General features: G+C 37.7%; 1 protein-coding gene and 1 pseudogene across 43 annotated transcripts in view; both read right to left on the bottom strand.

The window, feature by feature from the left end:
* ANK2 (ankyrin 2) overlaps window positions 1-22,651 on the bottom strand; it is a 318,537-nt gene that overhangs the window by 173,918 nt on the left and 121,968 nt on the right. For all 43 annotated transcript variants that reach the window (XM_073892120.1, XM_073892130.1, XM_025874074.2 and 40 more), the window contains exon 2: window positions 16,666-16,767. In XM_073892120.1, coding sequence (XP_073748221.1) covers window positions 16,666-16,767 — 102 coding nt within the window. The remainder of the gene's footprint in view (window positions 1-16,665; window positions 16,768-22,651) is intronic.
* On the bottom strand, window positions 2,289-11,148 carry LOC112825839 (RNA-binding protein 42-like; annotated as a pseudogene).

Here is a 22,651-nt window from a genome sequence, read left to right as displayed (position 1 = left end):
TTAGCTGTAGGAAATAGAAGACAAGCAATTTGCTTTACACTTAATTTTTTGGTTCTAGAATTTCTAACCAAAAATAGATGTAATTAGCAATTGAATATGTTGAGTAACTGTTATCAGAAAAAGCAACTCAGCATCAACTAGACTTAAGCGAAAAATATTTTATCTTGTGAATATGAGCTAACATATAAGTTAATCATGTTTAAATGAAAAGTGATAAATAATCCCATTCAATAGTACAACTCAGGTAACTCCTAGAGAATACATTTTGCAGTTAAACCCATTTTGGTTAGTCCCTGAGGTCATGTTTCTAAATATCGAATTTCCCACAGGAGCCACACTGACATGCTTTAGCTTACCATGGTCAATTAGTAGTACTGGCCTACATTTCAAAGGATGTTATATTATTGTTAGATATTCTTCACTTTGTCAGGTAAGGGAATGAGGAGGTGGACATGCCCAACTAGTCAGATCTTCTTTTTTTTTTTCAGATTTTATTTATTTATTTGAGAGAAAGAGAGCACAGTCAGGGGGAGGGCTGGAGGAACTAGCAGACTCCCCGCTGAGCAAGGAGCCTGATGTGGGGCTCGATCCCAGGACCCTGAGATGATGACCTGAGCCGAAGGCAGACACTTAACCAACTGAGCCACCCAGCCGACCCTAGTCAGATCTTTTATATTTGGGTGCAAATTATAGGGCAGGTTCTAGGACTTTCCCAATAGTGCTTCCCACACATATAGTATTTGCGGCACATATCCAAAAAATAAAATATTGTCAGTTTCTGCATTTATTAGAACACTCATCATGAGCTTACTGAGTTATGGCCAAAGAGTCTTCTGAAACAACTCATACTTAACAGAAATAATAACTATTCATTTTCTTAAATTAATATGAGGTTAGACATTCAGTTAGATCACCAGAAAACAATGTACCTGGAGTATGTTATCTTGATTCCCTACAGAAATGTCTTCACTGACTTATAAAATATTACTACATATTTGGTTTATATGTAAAGCGAATATAATAAATGTCCATCTGAGCGATATTTTCACCCTTGTGTTTATTTTATATGGGTTCTCTGAATTAACTATTGTTGAGTTCAATAACAGGAAAAAGTTTAGTAATAGGAAAAGCCTCTGTGCTTCTTTTTACTAAACTTTCATTTAGGAAAACTGCATAAATCAATGTGTTTGTCTTTTTTACTAATTTCCAGGAAACACAGAATAAATTCAGTATCCATCAGAATTAATTATCACAAGTTCTCTATTCCTCTTTTCCTTGGTTTTGCTTTCATCTTCTTTAGTTTCATTTTTAATGATGTCAGAATCACAGTACATATGAGTGTATGTATGTATATGTTGTGCCACCAAAACATTACTGTAAAAATTCTTCAGACCTTTTGTATCTTAAAACAGCATTATGCCAAGTGCTTCCACCGAGTTTGATTCCTCATCTCACAGGGTTTATAGACAGTAATTATGCTTTGATTAATATGGTTGCTGATTCTAATTAGCTACTCAGTGGCTCAACATACTGACCAACACTGTGGAAACAACGTAGATGAAAATTTAAAATAATTTAAAAATCAAAAACAAAATCTTAATAGGAAAATCTAAGAATTAATTAAACCTGAGAAATAGTAGCCTAAACAGTGAATTAATATCCTCAGCATGCTTGAGAATAAAAACTGTTGGTGTTATAACTCTACTGAAGCAAATCTGGAGGAAAAGAGATAAATACACAGTAAAAACAACAACTGTATGAGACATTGGAAGAGCATCCTTGTCATTGGTTGGAAATCTTTTCTTTTAAGGTTGTTAAAAGGTTAAATGTTTCATTTGTATGCAACTGACTGAAATTGTTTTCTTTTTATTTTTCTTTCTTCCCTTCCTTTCATCTTTCTATTTTTTTTTTTTTAAAGACAGTGTGGTCAACTGCAGAAATAATAACGTGGTGTTGGGAATAAGAAATGCAATCAGGTCCTTCCTTGCTCTGCTCCTAACCAGATGTGTGACTTTGGGCAAATCACTTAACCTCTCTGTCCTCTAATGATCCGATCTATAAAAATGATGATAATGATGACAATGAAAATGTGAGGACAACAATAAAGAAATAAACGTTATGAGCATCAGTTGTGTGCCATTATTTTAGCCTTTTTTTTTAATGAATGTAAATTTATTGAAACTGGTTTGGGGGAGGATGTATGGGTGAATAGTTGGGGGTTTTCCAAAGAGAACTGTGAAGAGGAGCCAACACCCAGGAGGGAGGGAGAAGGTGCTTGGCCACAAACCCTATCTTACGCCCGATTTCTTCTCCTTCTGCTTCTTGCACACCACGTCCAGCTTCCAGTCCTTCCACCTGCTCTTGTGCAGCTTGATGGGAGCATGAGCTCACTACCTCCCATTCATCTCACGCCTGGTGCGCACATGGTCTGCACATAGTTGCTAGGGTCCTTGAAAGCTGACTAACCCTTGGTCTTGCCTCAGACTAGTCGCAGATCACCTTAGCCTTAAGAAAGGATGGGAAGCGGCTAACGGAGCATGCCAAGATGTCATCATTCACCTCATTGCTCAGATCCCCACAGAAGATGTGGAAGTCATCTGCATTCCACTTCAGCAAGCTAGGATCCTCCCAGGTGCTGAACAAATGCAGTGTTTCAACTTCTCTGGCTTTCTTTCCTTCTTTCCTTACCCAGGGTCTCTGGGACCTCCAAAACTATGAGGCCAAGGTGTAGGGGCTGGGTCCATGGACTCAGGGCAGGAGTCCAGAAATGCACAGTGGGGGCGGTAGGCTTCCCTCCCACACTCCTTCTAGTGGGAGGGGCTCAGACTCACGCTCAGGCAAAGGCATGGAAAAGGCCACTGGTAGGATGAGCCCAATGACTTTAGGACCAGCAGCAGTGCCTCCTGCCTCCACAGCAACCAATGCACTAGCCTTCTCCAGCCCAGCTGCTGCCGCCACCATGCCCCTTCCTTCTCTTTTAGGCCCAATGCCAAGGCCTAAGCCCAGCTCCTAAGGAGTTGTTGGCCCTTCCAGGAAAGGCCTCAGAGCAGCCATGGAGATGGGAAGTGGGGGCCAGCCACTGGGGGCAGCATCATAGGTGGCCCACAAGGACCGACAGAACCAGAGGTGGGATAACTACCAGCTGCAGAGGGAAGAACACAATCTGCTCTCTGTAGTAAATGGGAAATGAAGGCCAGATGCAGAATAGGGGTCCTCTGGGGGACCACAGCTACATGCCCGAGCCTCTGGACTGCCCAGGTGACTCTAATCATCAGGGCAAAAGCTAAGTGAACCACTCACCATGGGAGGAACTATGAGTCGAAGAGTCTGTTTTGGTCACAATAATTTGGTATGTTTTGGTCACAATAATTGGGCAAATCACAGGAGCTGCTGGGACCTGCATGGGTACTACTGTGGGGACCTTGGGTGCAGTAGGCCCAATAGCTAGGATTCTGGTTACTAGAACCCTCAGAACATCCTGCTCAAATCTGCACCTCCATCTCCTTCAAGCATTCCTTGCTGCTCTTGTCCAGAATGCCTGTGCCAGTCCCCAGGACTATAGGTCCCCCTGTACCTGGGAGTCCCAAGGCTGACCCTACCCGCTAATGTCACCATATACTGAATGGGAACCAACCAGAGCAGGCAACTATTGATAAGTCCTTGATATATATAAATTAATGTTGATAAAATAACATGAATTTGAGTCTTTTGAAACAATCAACAAATATTCATTGACCTCTTATTGTAAGCAAGCGTTTGTAGATCTGTGAGTCCCAGGCAAGGTATCACCTTTGATTCTACAACTTTTGGAATAACGCTATTTCTAAAGAATATCATTAAAATGACTAAATATGCCAAATATTTAAAAAAAATCTTAGTGCTACTTTGAAATAACCATGTGCAAAAATTTGGGGGGGTAGGGAAGGGGCAAAGGGAGAGAGAGAAATCCCAAACAGGCTCCACCCCTAGTGCAGAGCCAGAGCAGGGCTCGATCTCACAACCCTGAGATCATGACCTGAGCTGAAATCAAGAGTCGGAAGCTCAACAAACTGAGCCACCCAGGCGCCCCAACCATATGCAAATTAATCAATCTTAAAGGGCAGATTTTTTTGTTTAGCACTTCTATTAAAATTTTATAAAACAATTTTATAACATTATTTACAATCAGATTCTACAGTAAGCTGTATTCACCATTTCTCTTGTTGATTTTATGAGCTATTTTGCCCATTGACTGCTTTTCTATGATCATATAAAACTAGTGCATGAAACCCCAGGTAGAACAGATAGCCAATAAAAATTTTTATAGAGCCATTCAAGTGTTAGTTACATTTCTGGCACATACAGAAAAGATATAGAGTAGTCCATCTGGAAAAGGCGAAGAACAGATTCAAGCAGGTACCGCTAAACGTACATAAAGGTTAAATGTTTGCATCAAAATCCATTAAGCTCTTTTGCATCTTAGTACAAATCCATAATCAACAAGTGTTTGCCAGGTACCCACCAAATGCTCATCTCTAGGTGCTAGATTCTAAGGGAGAAGCAAAGGACATGTGACATATTTTCTGTTTCCAAAGAGCCCCAAAATATTTATAATTGAACAACTGAAAATCACCTCTGTGCTACATAGACTTGTCTGTGTTTTTTTCAAATCTCAGGTTACTCTACTTTGCAAATCTTACATGTTGAGTTAAGGGTACTCCAATCTGTCCTATGCATATCTGAAAAGTACAACTAACTTACATAGCTTCCTTAATTCTACTAAAATGTAAATATTTGGAAGGAGGCAATTGAAATATATGAGTTCTTAAAAAATATTAGAAGAAAGGGGTGCCTGAGCAGCTCAGTCATTAAGTGTCTACCTTCAGCTTGGGTCATGATCCCAGGGTCCTGGGATTGAGCCCCTCTTCGGGCTCCCTGCTCAGCCTGCTTGTTCCCTGAAGCCTGCTTCTCCCTCTCCCACTCCTCCTGCTTGTGTTCCCTCTCTCACTGTGTCTCTCCCTGTCAAATAAATAAATAAAATCTTTAAAAAATATATATTAGAAGAAAAAGATGGAGAGCAAATGGGGACAATCAAAGGGCAATAATAGAGAAAAGAAAGTGAAACTTGACTCCCAATCCCCTACCCCACCCCCATTCTGAATGGGGCTCCTGTGTCAGAGATGTCTTAAACCAGGAGCTCTTTTCAAGAGGAACTACATGCCCACAATATAGATACAAATAATTATGAAATATTATTTATAACTTCACATTTCCATTGGCATAAATGACATCAGCAAAAGAAATTATCTATATGTGAAGAAAAAGAACTCAAACTCAAAACAAAAATAACCTGTTTATATATTCCCAACCCAATTTTCACTCCTTATACCCAGCCATAATCTAGCTACACCTTTCCCACCTCTTTCATGGTGGTTGCTCAAAACTAAGAATACTCACTGTCATAGAATTCAAGATCGATTCAGTTTTTATGAAGATTGGAAAGAGCAAAGCAATCAATGTGTCCCCTTTGTCATACACAATTTAACTGATTCTACCATGTCATTTGTTGTTCTCCAAAAGTTTCTGATTTAAAAAGGAAATCAAACTATGATGATCCATGAGGAAACTTGTTTTACTAGTGAGTTATTCTCAGATCTTCAAGCCTTTCTTTATAATTCAGAAATGATGAATGTTTAGTAAGATATTTGCTAATTTACAATGAGGCTTGGAATTTGATAGCTCATTGATCATTTCATAAGGAAAAATGCTTAGAATAAGAATGCTCTGAAAATATCATTTTGTGGGGTGCCTGGGTGGCTCAGTCGGTTAAGTGCCTGCCTCCAGCTCAGGTCATGATCCCAGCGTCCTGGGATTGAGCCCCTGTCCAGCCCCTTGTCAAGCCCCCTGCTCAGTGGGGAGCCTGCTTCTCCCTCTCCCTCTGCCACTCCCCTTGCTTGTGCACGCTCTCTCTCTCTCTCTAATAAATAAATAAAATCTTAAAAAAAATAAAAACCTTAAAAAAAAAAGAAAAATATCACTTTGTAAAATCCACTTCCAGCTCTCCATGTCATCTATGATCCAGCGCCACCCAGATATCCATAGTGCTTCTGGCTGGTTGCTCCTTTGTTGGCCACCTGTCTTTACCCCTGCCCAGCCCCATCCAGTCTTTCTACCGTATAATCCCCAAAATACAGAGAATGAATTTAAATATGATGGTGAGCTAGCCCAGAAGAAGAAAAGAGTTCTGAAAATTCTTCAAAATCTTAGCAAGATCAAGAGGGATGAAGAGGTTATGGGGGCTGAGAAATACATACTTGATGAATAAAACAATGAAAAACTTAATGACATACATATCATTGTTATATTTTATATTTTACATTTGTTATATCACATTATTATATTTTGCTGAGAAGGACCCTAAAATTCTCAGAAGTCAAGTGATTTGTCTCAAAGACCCTCACTACCAAAAAAAGGAATAGCAAAAATCCATACTTGATCTGATTTACAAATTCATGTTTTTTAAGTTAAAACAATTAAGTTCTAAACCAAATTTCAAACTGTAGGTCATGATGCCTAAATGGGTCATAAAATCTATTTAATGGATTACCAATCAACATTTTAAAACATAAAGTGGAATAAAGAAAAATAGAATGTACTGTGGATGAGCAAGTGTTGATTTTGTTTGGGGTTTTTTGTTCTGTTTTGTTTTGTTTTTGGTGAAACTTTTCACAATACACAAGCATACATGCACACACATGTGTGTGTCAGAGAAAGAGTGTGTGCGCACAGGTGGTCTAGACAGCAAAAGAAACAAACAACAACAACAACAAAAAACTAAGCAGGTTTTGGCAAGACCCAAGACATGAGGGCATCTTGGGGAAACTAGGTATCTCAGACTGAGTAAATAAAAACCTGACGTTCACCAAGACCATTCTAAGAGAGGAGTGGTTTCTGTGGTATGCTTATTTGAATTTTCTGAATTTAATCATTCCTATTTTTGATAAATGCTTCAATGCAAACATGAAGGATGATGACTGGACAAAGGAGAGTTCTTCACTTTGAGAATACAGGCGAAGTCACCGCTGAACCGTGTGCACATCCAGGGCTATCAGCGGGTGTGGTGCACTGGAGGCAACGCCCCCAAACCAGAGTTCCTCATTTCTCTCCGTTACTAGCAACAACACGATTTAAAGTTTCTTCATTAGTAAAACGGGAAATTTCCCACTCTGCCTACTTCAGATAGTTATTTTTAAAAGTCTATAAAATAATGTACGTTTATGCTATTTTGAATCTATAAAATAATACACAAATGTAAAATATTATGATTTCCTGGTTAGGTGATAGAAGTAGTAAATGCATATACTCCTCACTCCTGTTTTCTAGCACTGAGATTTGGTTAAATATGATGAGTTGAATTGAGCATTTTTGAGTCTAACATATATAATGTTTACCTGGACTAGGGAAATTATTAATTCATGCAGAAATGATTTACTTTAAAAAGTATTTTCAGTTCTAATGAAACCTAGGAAGCAGACAGGAACCTGGTCCATTAGTAATCATCCTTGTCAATAATTCAAAGAACTGCTATTTTATGACTGAAAGCTTTAACTCTCCTAATTTAAATGTTTTCACATAGTCTCATTTCTTTGGTTAATTTTTATGAGAAATAATGGATAAATTATTTCTTTCATATTTGACTTCACATGTGCTAAAGCAAATCAGCATATGAAGCTCAAAGGAAGAACACTATTTGAGCTACTTATTATGATAGTCATGGGTTAAAGAGATTTAAATATTAACTTTAAAAGTTGGCAGCAAATTATTTAAATAATAGCTAAAACTTATTATAACTTATTCTTAAGTGTCAGTCTTGGTTCTAAGCTTTTAATTGCATTAACTCACTTAACCTTAAATTGAACATTATGAGTTATGAACTACCTGGTGATTCTAGTTTAGAAACTATACTCTTAACACCTACAATTAAAAAAAAAATCTATGAACCCTGCATTATAATCCTATTTAGCTTTCTTCAGACTTCAATTTCTCATTAATTCTCTTTGATATTCTGTGGAATAGGAAATATCTCAGTCTCTCATAATAAGTCAGTAGTTAAGGAGAAAAATTATCCCCTTTCTAGACATAGAATATCCAAATGTGTCAAAATTAGAAAGGAATTTTGTAATGCATTCTAAAATGTTATTATCATATCCATGTCAAGCTTAGCGAGTTTTAATTTAAAGTAAAAAGGAATAGATTTGTTGATCCCTTAAGTTTCTTACAGTAATAAAATTCTGTGGTTCTTAAATCAGATAACAGTAATGGGAGTATAATTTCCAGAAGATTTTAAAGAAAATATCCAAGAGAATAAATCTGGTATTTGTATATTTATCACTGACTCATTTAATATTTCAGTCGACTCATCTTGAAAGAGGGCATTACAAACCTGGATTTTCTCCTTCTAACATAGAATTTATCAAAATCAGTAAGCAAGGAGAAGGAGTACGTATCAGAACCAATCAGTAGCTTTTTTTTTTTTTTTTTTAATGAAATGTAAGAACTCCTTAGTGCTGCAGCCTGGAGTGGATGTGCCTCCAGGGGCCAAGGATGAGACTGAAGTAAGAGGGGAAAGAGTGGGGAGAGGGGAAATCTCAAAGGGAAGGAAAGCAAGAAGGGAGAACAGAACCTAAAAAAGTTCCACAGCTAATTCCAGTATGTGCCCAGCCTCCTACTTCTTCTTCTTTTTTTCCTTTTTTATATTTTTTAATTTTAAGTAATCTCTACACTCAACATGGGGTTTGAGCTTACAACCCTGATATTAAGAGTTGTATGCTCTACTGACTGAGTCAACCAGTGCCCCCCCATCCTCCTACTTCTATTCTAAGTGAAGAAACAACTTTGTACAAAATATTAAACTCAGATAAAAACATGGTACAGAGTTTAAATTTAATAAAGACTAGAGAAAGCTTAAATTCAAAACAAAATAACAGTTGAATATCAATTATTCACATATTAAAACATTTACTGAACATTTATTGTATGCGAAACTGTGCTAGCAACCAAATCTACATTTCAAGATACCCATATAAAATAAAAGTCTAGTAATGTTATTAGAGAATTTCAATGACTTCTAATTTTCTCCCCGTTTTTTACAATTTTAATTAAAAATAAGCCAAATTTGGTGTGCTGGACCCTAAAAGAATATGGAGAGATTGAGGAAGGAGTCAGACAACAATGAAGTTGGCTTTAGGAGTCTTCCAAGTAACACACTGTTACTCTGCTTTCCATCATTATAAAATGATTCCTACAAATTGCATCTCATATCAATTTCCAGTTTGTCTAAGACTCACAAGCTGGCTTAGTTTATCCTCTGAGCAATCACAAAGTTTGGTTCATTTTACAATTTAGTGCATTTGTGTGCTCTGTTTATCTTCCCAGCAAGGTTTATCATGGGTGAGAATCAAATCCTATTCATCTTTGTAAGCTCTACACTTAACATGGCACCTAGCACAAGAAAAAGGATACTTCAAGAATGTTTGACACTCAGTGAGCTAATGAATAGTATGTACCATATGGAGGTAAATAGGCGTCTGCTTAATTCATCCAGTTATTCTACATTTGTCAGTAAATGTAGTCAGTGCATGGACAAATCAGGTACCAATATGTCTATCTCTTAGCCTTTGAAAACACAATCAGGAAAAGTTCACTCTCTGAAGCTGAAGCTGGTTAACATGAACATGTGTAAGAAGAAATTAGATCCTGAGAGAAGCACTTAATCTAAAGGGGCTTTTCTCAGTCTGGAATCCCTTGATGTGTTCTTAAGGATCTCAGGATTCTCTGAGAATGTTTTATTTGACATTTTCATTTTAGTACCAATCTAAAAAAATTAATAGAAATATATTCTGGATCATCTGGATAATCACACTTAATTAAATACCATCTAGTAATTTCTTGGTCATGACACAATATGACTGTGTCAATTGATGCCAAGTGATCACTGAAGGAACACCCAAATTTTAATGAAGTATTTCTCAAACTGAAGCATATGGATGTATTCTCAGGGTTCAAAAAAAGTTTCCTCTCTACTTAGAAGAAATACTGCCTTAAGAGATGGTTTGTAAACATAACCTGATAAAACTTGGGTCTTTCCATCTAGAAAGCAGAACAGATGTTTGAGGAGGCATGACCAGAACTTTCCTAACTATTACACAGAATTATAAGTTATCTGAAAGAAATAATGACAATTCTGATTAAGGAAGGAATAAAACTTGTTAGAACTTCCCCCAAACCTCTCCATCCAGCTATTCTAGTTTGAGTGAAATCATCAATTATGGCTATACAACTTAATTAAATTCTATCTAACTGCAATTGTCAGAGCCATACTTTGGTCTCCTGAGTGTGCATAACACAATGGGTTTTCACACATATAATGTGAGCCCCTAGTAGTCCCCTTTGAGATAGAGAAGTATGTTGAGAAGATTATAAAGTATGCAATATAGTGATAAGCATATTGTAGATGTGCAACAAAGGTAACTCTTATTTGATATCATAAGTATTATTATTTCTCACTTCAAGAATGGATAATTTGAGACTCAGACTAATTTAAGTGACTGGCCAAATGTCTGTGTTCATTCAATTATTTATTTATCAAATATTCATTGGATACTTCTTATGTGCCAATCCTCACTCAGTGGAGCTATATTCCATGAATAATCTTTAAGATCATTTTATTCGTCCCCTTACATGCATCCTCAGTTCACTTGTCTTTATCTATTCTATACATGCTTAGCTAAACCACATTCCTGGTTGTATGTAACACTCCATCTGAGTCCATGCCTGACTATGGCTGCAAAAGAACACACATCCATGAGCTGGTCGCGATCCTTAAGTAGGCTCTTAATGCTGCCTGGCATTCACGCTCTGCTACCCTTGCTCTCTCTCCCACTTTCCTTGATGAGTGTTTCCTGCCTTCTCTCTCCTCTCAGTTAATGAATCTTCAACCCTCATTAACTCTCCTTGTGACCTCAACCTTCATCCCTGACTTCTCTCTTTTGCATTATCGTACATTAAATCCATAAAAAAAAAATCTATCAGCTCTATCTTCAAAATATCCAGAATCCAACCACATCTTACCATCTCTCCTGCCTGTTGCCCGGGGCTAGAACATTTCATCCCTTACCCAAAGCATTACAAAAGCGTTTCCTCCTCTGCCCTTTCTCCTTTTCAGTCTGAGGGTGACTATTTAAACTTAAGTCAGCTTATGTCACTTCTCTGCTAAAAACCCTCTAATCACTTCTCTTCTCTCTTGGAATTAAAGTCAAAGTTCTTAAAGTAGCCTACAAGGTCTTATGTGACCTGGTACCACCGATGGCTCTCCCTGACCTCCTGCTTCTCCTCCCCTGATCTCCTACCACTCCAGCTACGCGGCCTTCTTGCTGCACCCAGAAGACATCGGGCAGGCTCCCTCCCTGGGGCTTTCTCACTTGTCAAGCCTTCTTCTAAACTATATTCCCTCCAAATAGTGCAGGGCTTCCTTGGTCAAATTCTTCAGGCATTCTTTTGACCATCCTATCTAAAATGACACATCGCTTCCCTTCTGCTCCCCCTCCTTCTCCTTTGCTGTATTTTTCTCCCTATCATTTATTACAGTCTCTCCTTTCACATATTTTACTTTTTTGCTTGGTGATTATCTCTCTCTTCTCATGCTGTAGATTCTAAGCTGTACCAGAGGGGGGTTTTGTCTCTGCTTTCATACAGTAAACACACATTACATGTTTGAATAAATAGATGAACAAATGGTGAGCCTGAGTTCAGATTGGCAGAAAGAATGTGATTTATAATGTGATTATAATATCTGAGATGAATTAGGGAGAGTGGAGGGGCTCCTGGAGTTATGTACTAAAATCCATGTCTTTGGGGCGCCTGGGCGGCTCAGTCAGTTAAGTGTCTGCCTGCTCAGGTTATGATCCCAGGATCCTGGGATCGAGTCCCGCATCGGGCTCCCTGTTCAGCAGGGAGTCTGCTTCTCCCTCTCCCTCTGCTGCTTCTCTCTCTCTCTCTCTCTCTCTCTCTGTCAAATAAATAAATAAAATCTTTAAAAAAAAATCCATGTCTTTTAGTCATTGAAAAGAGCATTCAAGAGAATTCCCAGGGCAGAAATTGCTCTATTTTCATCTAAACCACTACAGCAGAGTACTTAAGAAGACAGTCACAGAAATACTTTGCAAGAAGCTAACCCTGGCATTTTTTAAATGAAATAAGAGTTGTGCTTCAAACCTCTTCATAAATCTGTGAGACAAAACTTTTGAGAGTTATGGACAAGTAGCTGATGAAAAGTCTTTACTGGAATTACCTTGCATTGAACAACTATCAACATTGAAACTGAAAATTCTGGGGTGCTTGGGTGGCTAGTCAGTTGAGTGTCTGACTCTTGGTTTCGACTTGGGTTATGATCTCAGGGTCGTGGGATCGAGCGCCGCATTGGGCTCCTCTCTCAGCTCAGAGTTTGCTTGAGATTCTCATTCTCTCCCCCTCTGTTTCCCCATCCCCCACTCTCAATCTCTCCCTAAAAAATAAATAAATAAAATCTTAAAAAAAAGAAACTAAAAATGCTAAGTGCTCAAAATACTAGGCAGACATTATTCAAATCCAGTCTGAATCGGCACTACTCAGTATAGAGCAAGGACCAGTATCAATGCACCGAAGAGAATTAGAGAATAATACAGAATCCAAAAACAAAAGGGCACATATAACCAGAACCAGACTGATACACCACCATTTGCTTCTTCTAAATGAGAAGTCAAATGATAAATATGTGACAAGATTATTTGCAGATATATTTGTGCTCCATTTAACTGGTTAGGAAACTGGATATAGTTCATTCCCTAGACCATTAATTCTAGGAGTTTAATTCTCAAATAGTCATCTTCATTTCCTTTATAAATTCCCAGGCTAATATAATTGGTTTTGGTATTTTTAAAGAGGGGTCCAGACTGGATGGATCCAAATGGCATTGGTAAAAAAGATTTTAGTACCAGGAAAAAAAAATTAGCTTAATTTAACCCAGACAAAAAGAAACTGTTACCAAATTCCTACTAAATGTGACCTTTCCTATTTGATGACACAAGCTACGAGAATACCTTTTATGATCTGTTCTGCCTATGAGAACCAGCACCACTTATTATTATAATAGGGATTATCATTTGCTACTATTTATTGAATGTGCAGTTTCCTAAGCATTTTGCAAACATCTCATTTAATGATCATAACAATTCTATGACTCCAGTATTGTTAAGATCCCTATTTTACAGTTGAGAAAACTAAGTCTTGGAAAAACTGAATGCCCAGAGTCACATAGCTGGTAAGTGGATAAAATGAGAATATGGATTCCAGCACCCACATTCTTAAAGTGATTTCCAAAAATGCTTTGTGGTCTGAGTCATAACTATGTGAACATATGAGAAAGTCATTGTTGGGTGTACCTTCTTGTTGGTAAAGGCTGATATTTTAGGAACATTAACATTATTTTGAAAATGGTGCTTTGACCTTGCCTTCTGTTTCTGAGAGAGGAAGCACAGGATCTAACTGATAATTTTGGACTTTTACACCTCAGTAGTCAAGGGTCAAGACCAAAAATCAGGACATGTTAAAAACTGTTAACTTTCAGTGTTATATCTAGGAGTACGGCCAATAAATGATAAGTAATCTACTTTATTTTGAAGTCACTGCAATGAAACCAATAAATTTTATCCATGGTAAAAGTACCTGAATCTTCTAAGCCTTTTATTGATTTTAACTGGCTATAAATTTTTTATGAAAAAGTTATAGAGTCTATTTTTAATGTCTGAATGTTAACCTTGTTTATAACATTATTAGACTGGGAACAGTTACTAAAATAAGAAAAGCATTAGGTATACATGAGTTTTAGATAGGGAGCAAGTACTAAGATTTATTCTCTTTTCTGAGTGTACAAGAGATAATAAAATAAATTTCTAGTTTAATCTTTTAAAGAAAACAGAAGTTAAGAGCTCTGTAACCATTCGGAAAAGAAAAATGAAGATTTGAATTTGTTTTTTTTTTTAGAAAACTGTTTTGTGCCAAAATTATGAATTTTTCTCATATCCTTTAAATGATTAAAAGCCAAATTGTATTTTTGGATTAAGTTTCAAAATTCTCATGGTAGTTATGAGAAAAATTTTACAAAGAAAAAAATTTTCATCCAAATTTTAGTTTAAGGAATCTTAGAACGCCAACACATGTCATATTTTTGGAAAGTTGGTGCAGCCCAGATTGCCTTTCATTGAGAAATATAGCAGGGTACAGAAAGTCCTGGTTTCTATGTTACATGTCATGATGCTCCCCACAAACCCAGGCTTACTAGCAAAATAATGGACACTTTTTCTTCTCTTCCTTCATATGCCTTATTAGCTTTGAACTTTTACATATTTAGATATAGCAGTATTTTGGCTAAAGAGTTGCCCTCTTTGCCTTCCTAGGTGTTTGGACATTATTTTCTGTTCTATATTTTATTTGGGTTTTAGTCATAATCCTGGTAGTCGTGCTCTTTGACTTAAAAGTTCTTTTAAGTATGGGGCACCCGGGTGGCTCAGTTGTTTGGTGGCTGGCTCTTGGTTTCAGCTCAGGTCATGATTTCATGGATCATGAGATCAAGCCCAGCATCGGGCTCCTTATTCAGCGGGGAGTCTGCTTGAGGATTCTCTCCCTCTGCCCCTCCCCCGACTTGTGTTTTTTTTTTCTCTCTCTCTCTCTCTCTCAAATAAGTAAATAAACAAATCTTCAAAAAAATAAAAAATAAAAGTTATTTTAACTACTATTATGTTAATTTAAGGATGAATCAAGTTCTGTTTACATTAACAATGGTAGATTAAAAAAAGATTTGAGCTTCAAGATAAAGGAAACCACACTGTACACTCTGAAGGGAGGATCCCAATATCTCAGGAACATTCCTGCAGTAGAAAACACTTGTACATGGGAGACAGACAGATCTGTGTGACCCTGAGAACATCACTTAACCACTTGCGGGCTCTGTTTCTGCATTTGTAAATTCCAGCGAATGCCTACTTTATAACATTTGTCTCTGCTGATTGATGAAGCATCACATGTAAAACCCCCAGCAGAATGGCTGATACACAGTGGCTAGTTAACATTAGTTACTTTTTTCTCTAATCTCTATTTACTGTACATTCTTGAATAATAATAAAGACCAACACCAGACAACAACACTTTATACCTAGTAAATTCAGATGATTGAGGAGACTTGATCTCATATGCTGTGTGGAGGTCAATTTTAATTTTTCTGATTCTTGGCGAATTCTATATAGTAATTACAATTAGAAAATGTACACCTTATTCCTTTCCAAAATTTCATAATTTACTTTGCAACCCAGGGACATAAGATTGAATATACTTGTTTTAGAGATTAGAAAAGTGTCACTTTCTGAATTGAAATGACTTGATAAAAGTGGAGATGGAATTTAAATTTCAATCTGGGCTTTAAGTTTTGTGTGGTTTCATGACATTGTGTAACCTTTTTACAAAAATAAATGTTCTTCCCCTTTATAGCAACATGTTAGTAGACAGTTGGCCACTATAAGAAAAAAATATGTTAGGGGCTAAAAACTTGTTGAAGTAACTCAAGAAGTTAGGTTAGTCTATGAAGCAGATAAGAACTGAGTATCATTACTTTCTGTTAACTTAAAATTAGCCAGGACTTTTCACTTCCCAGTCAGCTCTGTCAAACATACACACACACACACACACACACACACGCACACACACGCACACACACACGCACGACCAACATTTAGCACACTGTAGTGAACACTGAAGTCTACTAGACACTTTATTCATGGCATAAAAATCTTAGTCAAAAATAACACAAAATTTCAACATCCATGAAACCAAATGATATCCAAGATGTATAGAGTCGTTATTGAATGAATATGATGAATGAATAATCCAAACACTTCATTTAAGCTAACAGTTTCAAACTCTTCTCATTCCAATCCATTTTTTAAAACTAATTAGGGAGAAGGGGGGAAATAATTTTTATTTTATTCTGTCATTTCTTTTTTTGAGAGAGAGAGAGCACATGCATGTGAGCGGGACGGGGAAGGGGGGGCCAGAGGGAGAGGCAGAGAATCTGAAGCAGGTACCATGCTGAGGGTGGAGCCTGATGAGGGGCTCTATCTCACAACCCCAAAGATCATGACCTGAGCTGAAATCAAGAGTCAGATGCTTCACCGACTGAGCCACCCAGGCGTCCCTTTTCTCTTATTTCTTTATCCCAAATTTTAACAATCAGTTGTCCATTAGTAAAACGCATATGGCAGAGAAGAAAAGAAACCAGGGTCTGGATAACTAGTTTATGATAAATGAGAAATAAAGCATTATTCTCCGTCAATATTCCCACTAAGAGCAGCCCAGATCATTTCCCAGACAAAACTGACATTCGGTTGTTATTTTTGATCTATCTACTTTGCTGCAATAGTAGGTCTAGATACAAATGCCTGAGGCTTCAAAAGTCGGTAAGGGGATGAAAATGGACTTTCATAAGTCTAAATCACTGATATTTTAGTAAATTCAATAGACAAAAAATAACCTGGGGCTACTGGCATATATCTATAGATAATGAGTGTTTCTTCATTGTGCACAGAGCCATGCCCTTACCTGATTGCAGGTATTGATGTCTATGCCCCCCTTCAGATATTCCACTACTTTGTCCAGGTTGCCTGCTCTGGCAGCACGGAGAAAGCTCGCATTGCTGTCAGACTGTGAGGGAAAAAAAAAAAAAGAAAAAAGACCTCCAGTGAATTATTGTTAAATAAAAACATATCAAAGACAGAAAGACAGAAATGTTTACACTGCAAGTAAGAAAAGCTTTGGTTGCCAAACACTCCAATATTGAGTTTAAAACACTGAAGAACAATTCAGAGGATAAGGTAGCAACTTCATAGTATTTCTAGAGAGTTGTTTAAAGTCAACGGGAAATATGTTCTGCTATATTAAAGAGTGTAAAAGAACTCTTAAAATAAAAATTGTTCCTGCTTTATTCTCAATCTTTAGCCACATTTGAAGATGAATTTACACTACTCCCAAATCCACTGCTACCCATTCATTTTCGCTTCAAGATGCTTGTGACCTTATAGTGAGCCTAATGTCAAGCCAAAAAGGAATCCAAAACGTAAAAGAAATTAAAAGGACTGGGCTTCTTTTTTTTTTTTTTTCCTTTTTCTTTTACTGTTTGGTTTCTCAGATGAGTCTGAGGGAGAATGCTGAGTATGGGTCACTTGGCAGTCATCCGTCCTCATTACAAGGGAAAAACAGAAAGCTCCGAGGATGCTTTGAGGAAAGAGGAGAGCACTAGTTGGCAGGTATGGACGGGGCCAATGCAAATTTTGTGATCCCAGTGATTTTGGAAAAACAAGATTAAATTTAACCCAGCTGACACAATACCAAGACTAAAATCCCTTGGTAAAGACAAGCACTCGTAATGGAGGCTGCTTTTTAACTCCTCTTCTTCCCCCCAGAGCCTCTCAATATCTGATCCTGGAAGAAACAGCTGAATTTTCCCCACAGAACGTCCAGAGGAGAGCTGCTCCAGAGGCGAAGCTACCGTCCCCCGGCCGCTCTAGCTTGCCTGCAAAGCCTAACTTTCGAATCTTAACCCAAAAATGATGATAAACTTTGTAGGTTCCAAGACACTGATGTAACTTTATAATCCTTCTTGTGGTATAGTATCTGACTAAAGAGAACGTGGTAACATGAAATGGGATGTCACTGACCTACTAGGAAGTGAGGCACAGTTGTGACAGCTCATAATCCAGCACTTCTCCCTGGTAGGCCCCCCTGCCTCTCCCCCTTGAATAATGTGTTTGGCAGGGGCTCTTGGCACACTCTCTCAGACCTATTTATTATGACTGGTGATGATGTACAAGGATAGAAATGGAAGTATTTTCTCTGGGAGTCTCAAATTGGGAATTATTTGCATATTGTTAAAATGATTTACACATGAGAAGACGGAAAGCTGTAGGACCAAATTACCTCACATTTAACCCAAATACCATAATGACATATATTTACAAATCAGACAGATAATGTATGAAGAGTGGAAAGGTATGACTGAAATCGGTACATCTGGAATTCATGCCCTGATCCTGCAGAAGTGCATCACGGTCTGGCTGCTATCCGACCATTCTTCCCTCCCTGCACGGCCGCCATGTCTCACTCTTCGTCCCTCCTGAGAGCCGTGCCCATGGCCGGGTGCCCTAAGTATATCTGCAATGCTGCAGTGACTGAGTTGTGACTCATTTTAAAATGCCTACTCTATGAAATTATTTTGTGGTTTGCGGCAAATTCTAAACTCCAGGAAGATTTTCCACCTCCGGTTTCTTGCCACAGCACTTAAAAGAGAAAGATAATGCTAGGCTTTATATTCTGTCAATACCTCACAGGAAACATTTACTGTAAAACAACTAAAATTAAATAATATTCGGGCACAGATAGAAAGTATGACATTATTTGACGTACATAGTTTTAAAAAACAAATCTATGTGCTCTATGTTATATATTATATTAAAGATTATGCCTAGAAACTACTGCAATGTTGTACATGAGACTTAATAATTAGAGTTAACATTTATCATTCACTGGGGGTCAGGCACACAGCTAGGGGAATCAGCCGGATGTATTATATCCTTAATCTTCACAGTAATACTATGAGAGAGAAACTATTATTATGATGCTCATTTAATAAGTGAGGAAAGAGGTTTCGAAGGTTTCCAAGGCCACACAATTATTCAGTGGAAGATCCAAGATTTAACTTATGTTTATCAGCCTAGAGCTAGTCTTAACTGAGGCTCTATCTCACCTCCCCAAAGCATCAAAGCAGATGTTACTACAGATACCTAGCCTAGGAGCTATAGGTTTGTTTCAGTTGTGAGAATCACTGTTATGCCCTTGGTCTACATATTTGTGTATGTAAATCATGGCACTTGCTAAATACTCAGCTGGATCGAGATTTCCTGGCTGATATCCCTGTCCCCACATCTCTCAACCATCTATACACCTAGAAAAAGTATGAGGTGGCTTGAGAAAAACTACTTAAAAACATAATCATTTGAGAATGAGGAAAAGAGGTGGTAAAGCACACATTGCATTAAAAAGCCAGTTGACTATCTCTGTCTACATGCCTAATCTGATTAAGCTCAGGAACTAAGATCAGGGTGCCCTATCATTCAAAGTAGAATAAGTAGAGCTAGAGGGAGCACCCGATCCAGAAGGGTTGAAGAAACACATGCAGACATGACTGCAGGAGCTTAAAGGAAGATGTTGGTCTGAAGGGAGCTGGAGGCGTCACTGAGGAGTGCCCAACAGACCTTCTTAGAACCTTCTTTAGGGACAGGGCATGACATGAAAGACTGCTTTTGCTGTTACATAACTGGTTTTCATAACTGGTTTTCTCTTTTCTGAAGCAAACTTCTAAAATGTAGGTGTAAGTTGAAGACTTGCATCCAAACCCTGGAATTTTAGCAAAATATCTTCCCAGTGTTCTGGAGGGTCTAGACCCAATGAAAAGGCAACATCTGAGTCATCCAACCAGGGACCTCTCCAACAGTGAGTCATGGTAGCCTTTGCTGTAAGTTGGATTCTTTTAGAACCTGTTAAAAAATTTGGTTCTCCTGAAGTGAGAAAATGCAAATAAATGAAATAAATAAAATGAATAAATAGATGAAAGTGTTATTAGAAAACAGTTCCAGAACATGGGTTTCAAGAACAAAATTAAAATGAGATTTCAAATTTTATGTATAGATATTGACATCATTTTAGGTGAAAAGTATAGACCTGCACGGAAATATATATTCTTTTCCCACTTCCACATAGACACAGGCATACCATCCGTTACAATGAGGTCAATCTGTGATTAAAGCACTTGACACAAGAGCTTAAGATAAACAGTAGTCAGTCTGGTTACCTTCAATCAACACAGAGATGAAAGAGGATTCAGGGACTCATGCACCGTGAGAGATGCAGAAACTTTTACCATACCGTGTTTCCCTCTGAGTATGACAAAATTAATTATTTCCAAATTAAGCGTAAGTACGGGGGAAGTATGCTTTCAAAATAGATTGTTGTCTCCCGGTTCAACCAGAAGATTTCACACATAACAGCTCAATAAAGAGAAAATGAGGCAATAGCAGCTCCTTGGGGGAAAGTTTCCAACAAATGGAAAACTAACCTCTTTCTGCTCTGCTGCTTTATGTCCCTAGGACTCCTAAATCCTAAAACCAATTTTACTTATGCCTATAAAGTCTGATTCTGGACAAGGAATTCAAATGCTGAGCCCCACTTATTTTCATCTGCAACAGATGGATGTCATTAAAACTTGCCCCTGTTATAACCCTGGTGTGGCATCTCAAGCCAAGAAAGAAAAATGTCCTTTAAAATTCCTCTTGACACAGTTCTGTACATTTTTCGTATCTGAATGTTAGAAAAACAGAATACTTTCTTGGCCCCCAGCAGGGTGGACATGAGAGGCAAGAGGAATGTGCATTCACAAAGCCACATTGTATCCTAAAGAAGTACTTCCCCAGAGTCCGGAGGCATATTCACAGCCGTCCAGGAGTTTGCCACAAGATTTTTTTTTCTTAATTCTCTGCTTACATTTCAATAATAACCTAACAAAAATATAAGCATCTAGATGGCTACCCTTCAAAGAGTATGACCATGTAATTTTGGTATAAGCCTTTGTGCTTATAACTCAGTGCATAACAAATGAAGTAGAGATGACACATAGATGCATGATCTGCAAAACGTTTTGCTGTGGGTCAGAGAATGATCAGAAAATCTGATCACTATACATGGCACAACAGCACACATGATAAAAGAAGAGCAGTCAGCAGCCACATTCAAGGAGCAAATGAACAAAAGGCTCAGATGCTATGTTTGCATGGTTCAACTCGCATCGACGATTAGCAACGAGTGTAATAGAAAATCCGTGGTGAAACTTCTCAGTTCCCAAATTTCACTTTTACTGGATTACAGATGTACAAACCTTTGCCGCAATGCCAATTTCATCTCCGAGTAAACAGAGAGAGGTTTAAATGATTATCAAATGGCATGCCATTAAAACGGACATTAGCGAATTTCCCTGATATCTTTAAGGTTTATTACTCTGAAGTGAAAAACAAAACCTTACAGGATTAATAATGGTTTGTACAGCCTACACAGAAAAGATATTCGTTATGTTATTTTCATCGAAGTCAAATTCAGAAGCATACTAAATTAGAGAAATCTGAGGTTAGACCTTTTTACTATTAAACCCAGTATCTTACTTAGCCTTAGTCAGTTCTATCCATTCTATTAAATTGGAGTCAGGTATTTGAAGAAAGCTCATTTTGTAGTTTTGTTTACACTTAATTTGTAAAACTTTCTTTTTAGCAATGGTTTAAGATTCTTAGGAGTTTTGTGCCATCTGTTTTTACATTTAAATTAACACTATCATAAAATAACAACCCTAGAGGTCATGAACTTGCTTTTGTACTTTGAAAGAATAGACTACATTATTAAAGTTTGAGAGGCACTGGTGTCACGAATAGTAAAAGTCAGCCAGCAGCCTCTACTGGGCTCAAGACAGAAAAGCAGAGCACCTCCCTTTCAGTGGACCCTCCCCAAATATTGGCTGGCTAACCTGAAGGAAAGCACATGTTCCTTGTGGAATTTTAATAATTTGCTTATTTTCTTAGGATGCAGGTATTCCTTTATAAAAACAGGATGGTTTATCAGCCTAGCTGAGGTCCACATTTTTATGATGGTACAAAAGAAATAAAATGTATTAAAATAACTTGAGGGGAAAATCTTAATAGGAATATCATGAAATAGAGGACATTTCTACAATTCCTTAGGTCTCGCCCTAGAAATGTTGGACAAGTTAACTCCATCCATGTCCAGCAAATCACGAGTTGTATGATCTTAAGTCTTTGTGTACCTCAGTTTCCTTATTAAAAAACAAATGTACCTTGTAGAGTTGCTGGGGGAATTAAATAAGATGATTTGAAGGTGCTTAGCCCAATGACAGGCACAGAGGACACACTGAGCTTGTTTTATAATCATGGTTTTTCTTGTAAATGACAAGTGCAAAATAACAACGGCAAATCTAAGTACAGACGCATACACAGGATCTTCTTCAAACATGAAGGTTGTTGCCAGAAGACCAGAACATTTGAAAATACTCTGAGGTGTGCAGGCGCATAAGGACAAAAAGGGAAACAGAATGCAGTGTGTGTGGTCTGTGTCCAATAATAAAGATTTTATAAGGCTCCCTTTTTGTGATATATTAATGCTTTTCCTCAAATAACCATACTTTTGTATAAGGTGTGCTGGATTGTATAAATAATTTAGGTCTTTTAGTACCTCAAATTGTTATCACTATCCTGTTATAACCAAAAATTGGGGGGCAATTGAGAACTGTGCAGTAGATGTACTAGAATTTTTTAGAAATAACTTCACAAGGTGTCATTCTGCAGTTAGAACACACGTATGACAGGTAAAACACCACACCACAAAATCCCACTTGATAACTTTTATTCAGCTGCCACTAACAACAAAATCTGGTATAAATCATAAGTCTGTGCACTTTAGCTCCAGCATGCAGATT

This window comes from Callorhinus ursinus, unplaced genomic scaffold (assembly GCF_003265705.2).
Source record: "Callorhinus ursinus isolate GAN/ISIS: 27379988/994484 unplaced genomic scaffold, GSC_fseal_2.0 scaffold4, whole genome shotgun sequence".
In the NCBI taxonomy this organism is placed as follows: Eukaryota; Metazoa; Chordata; class Mammalia; order Carnivora; family Otariidae; genus Callorhinus; species Callorhinus ursinus.
The sequence above is the reverse complement of the archived record's forward strand: the minus strand, read 5'-3'. Positions and strand labels throughout refer to the sequence as shown.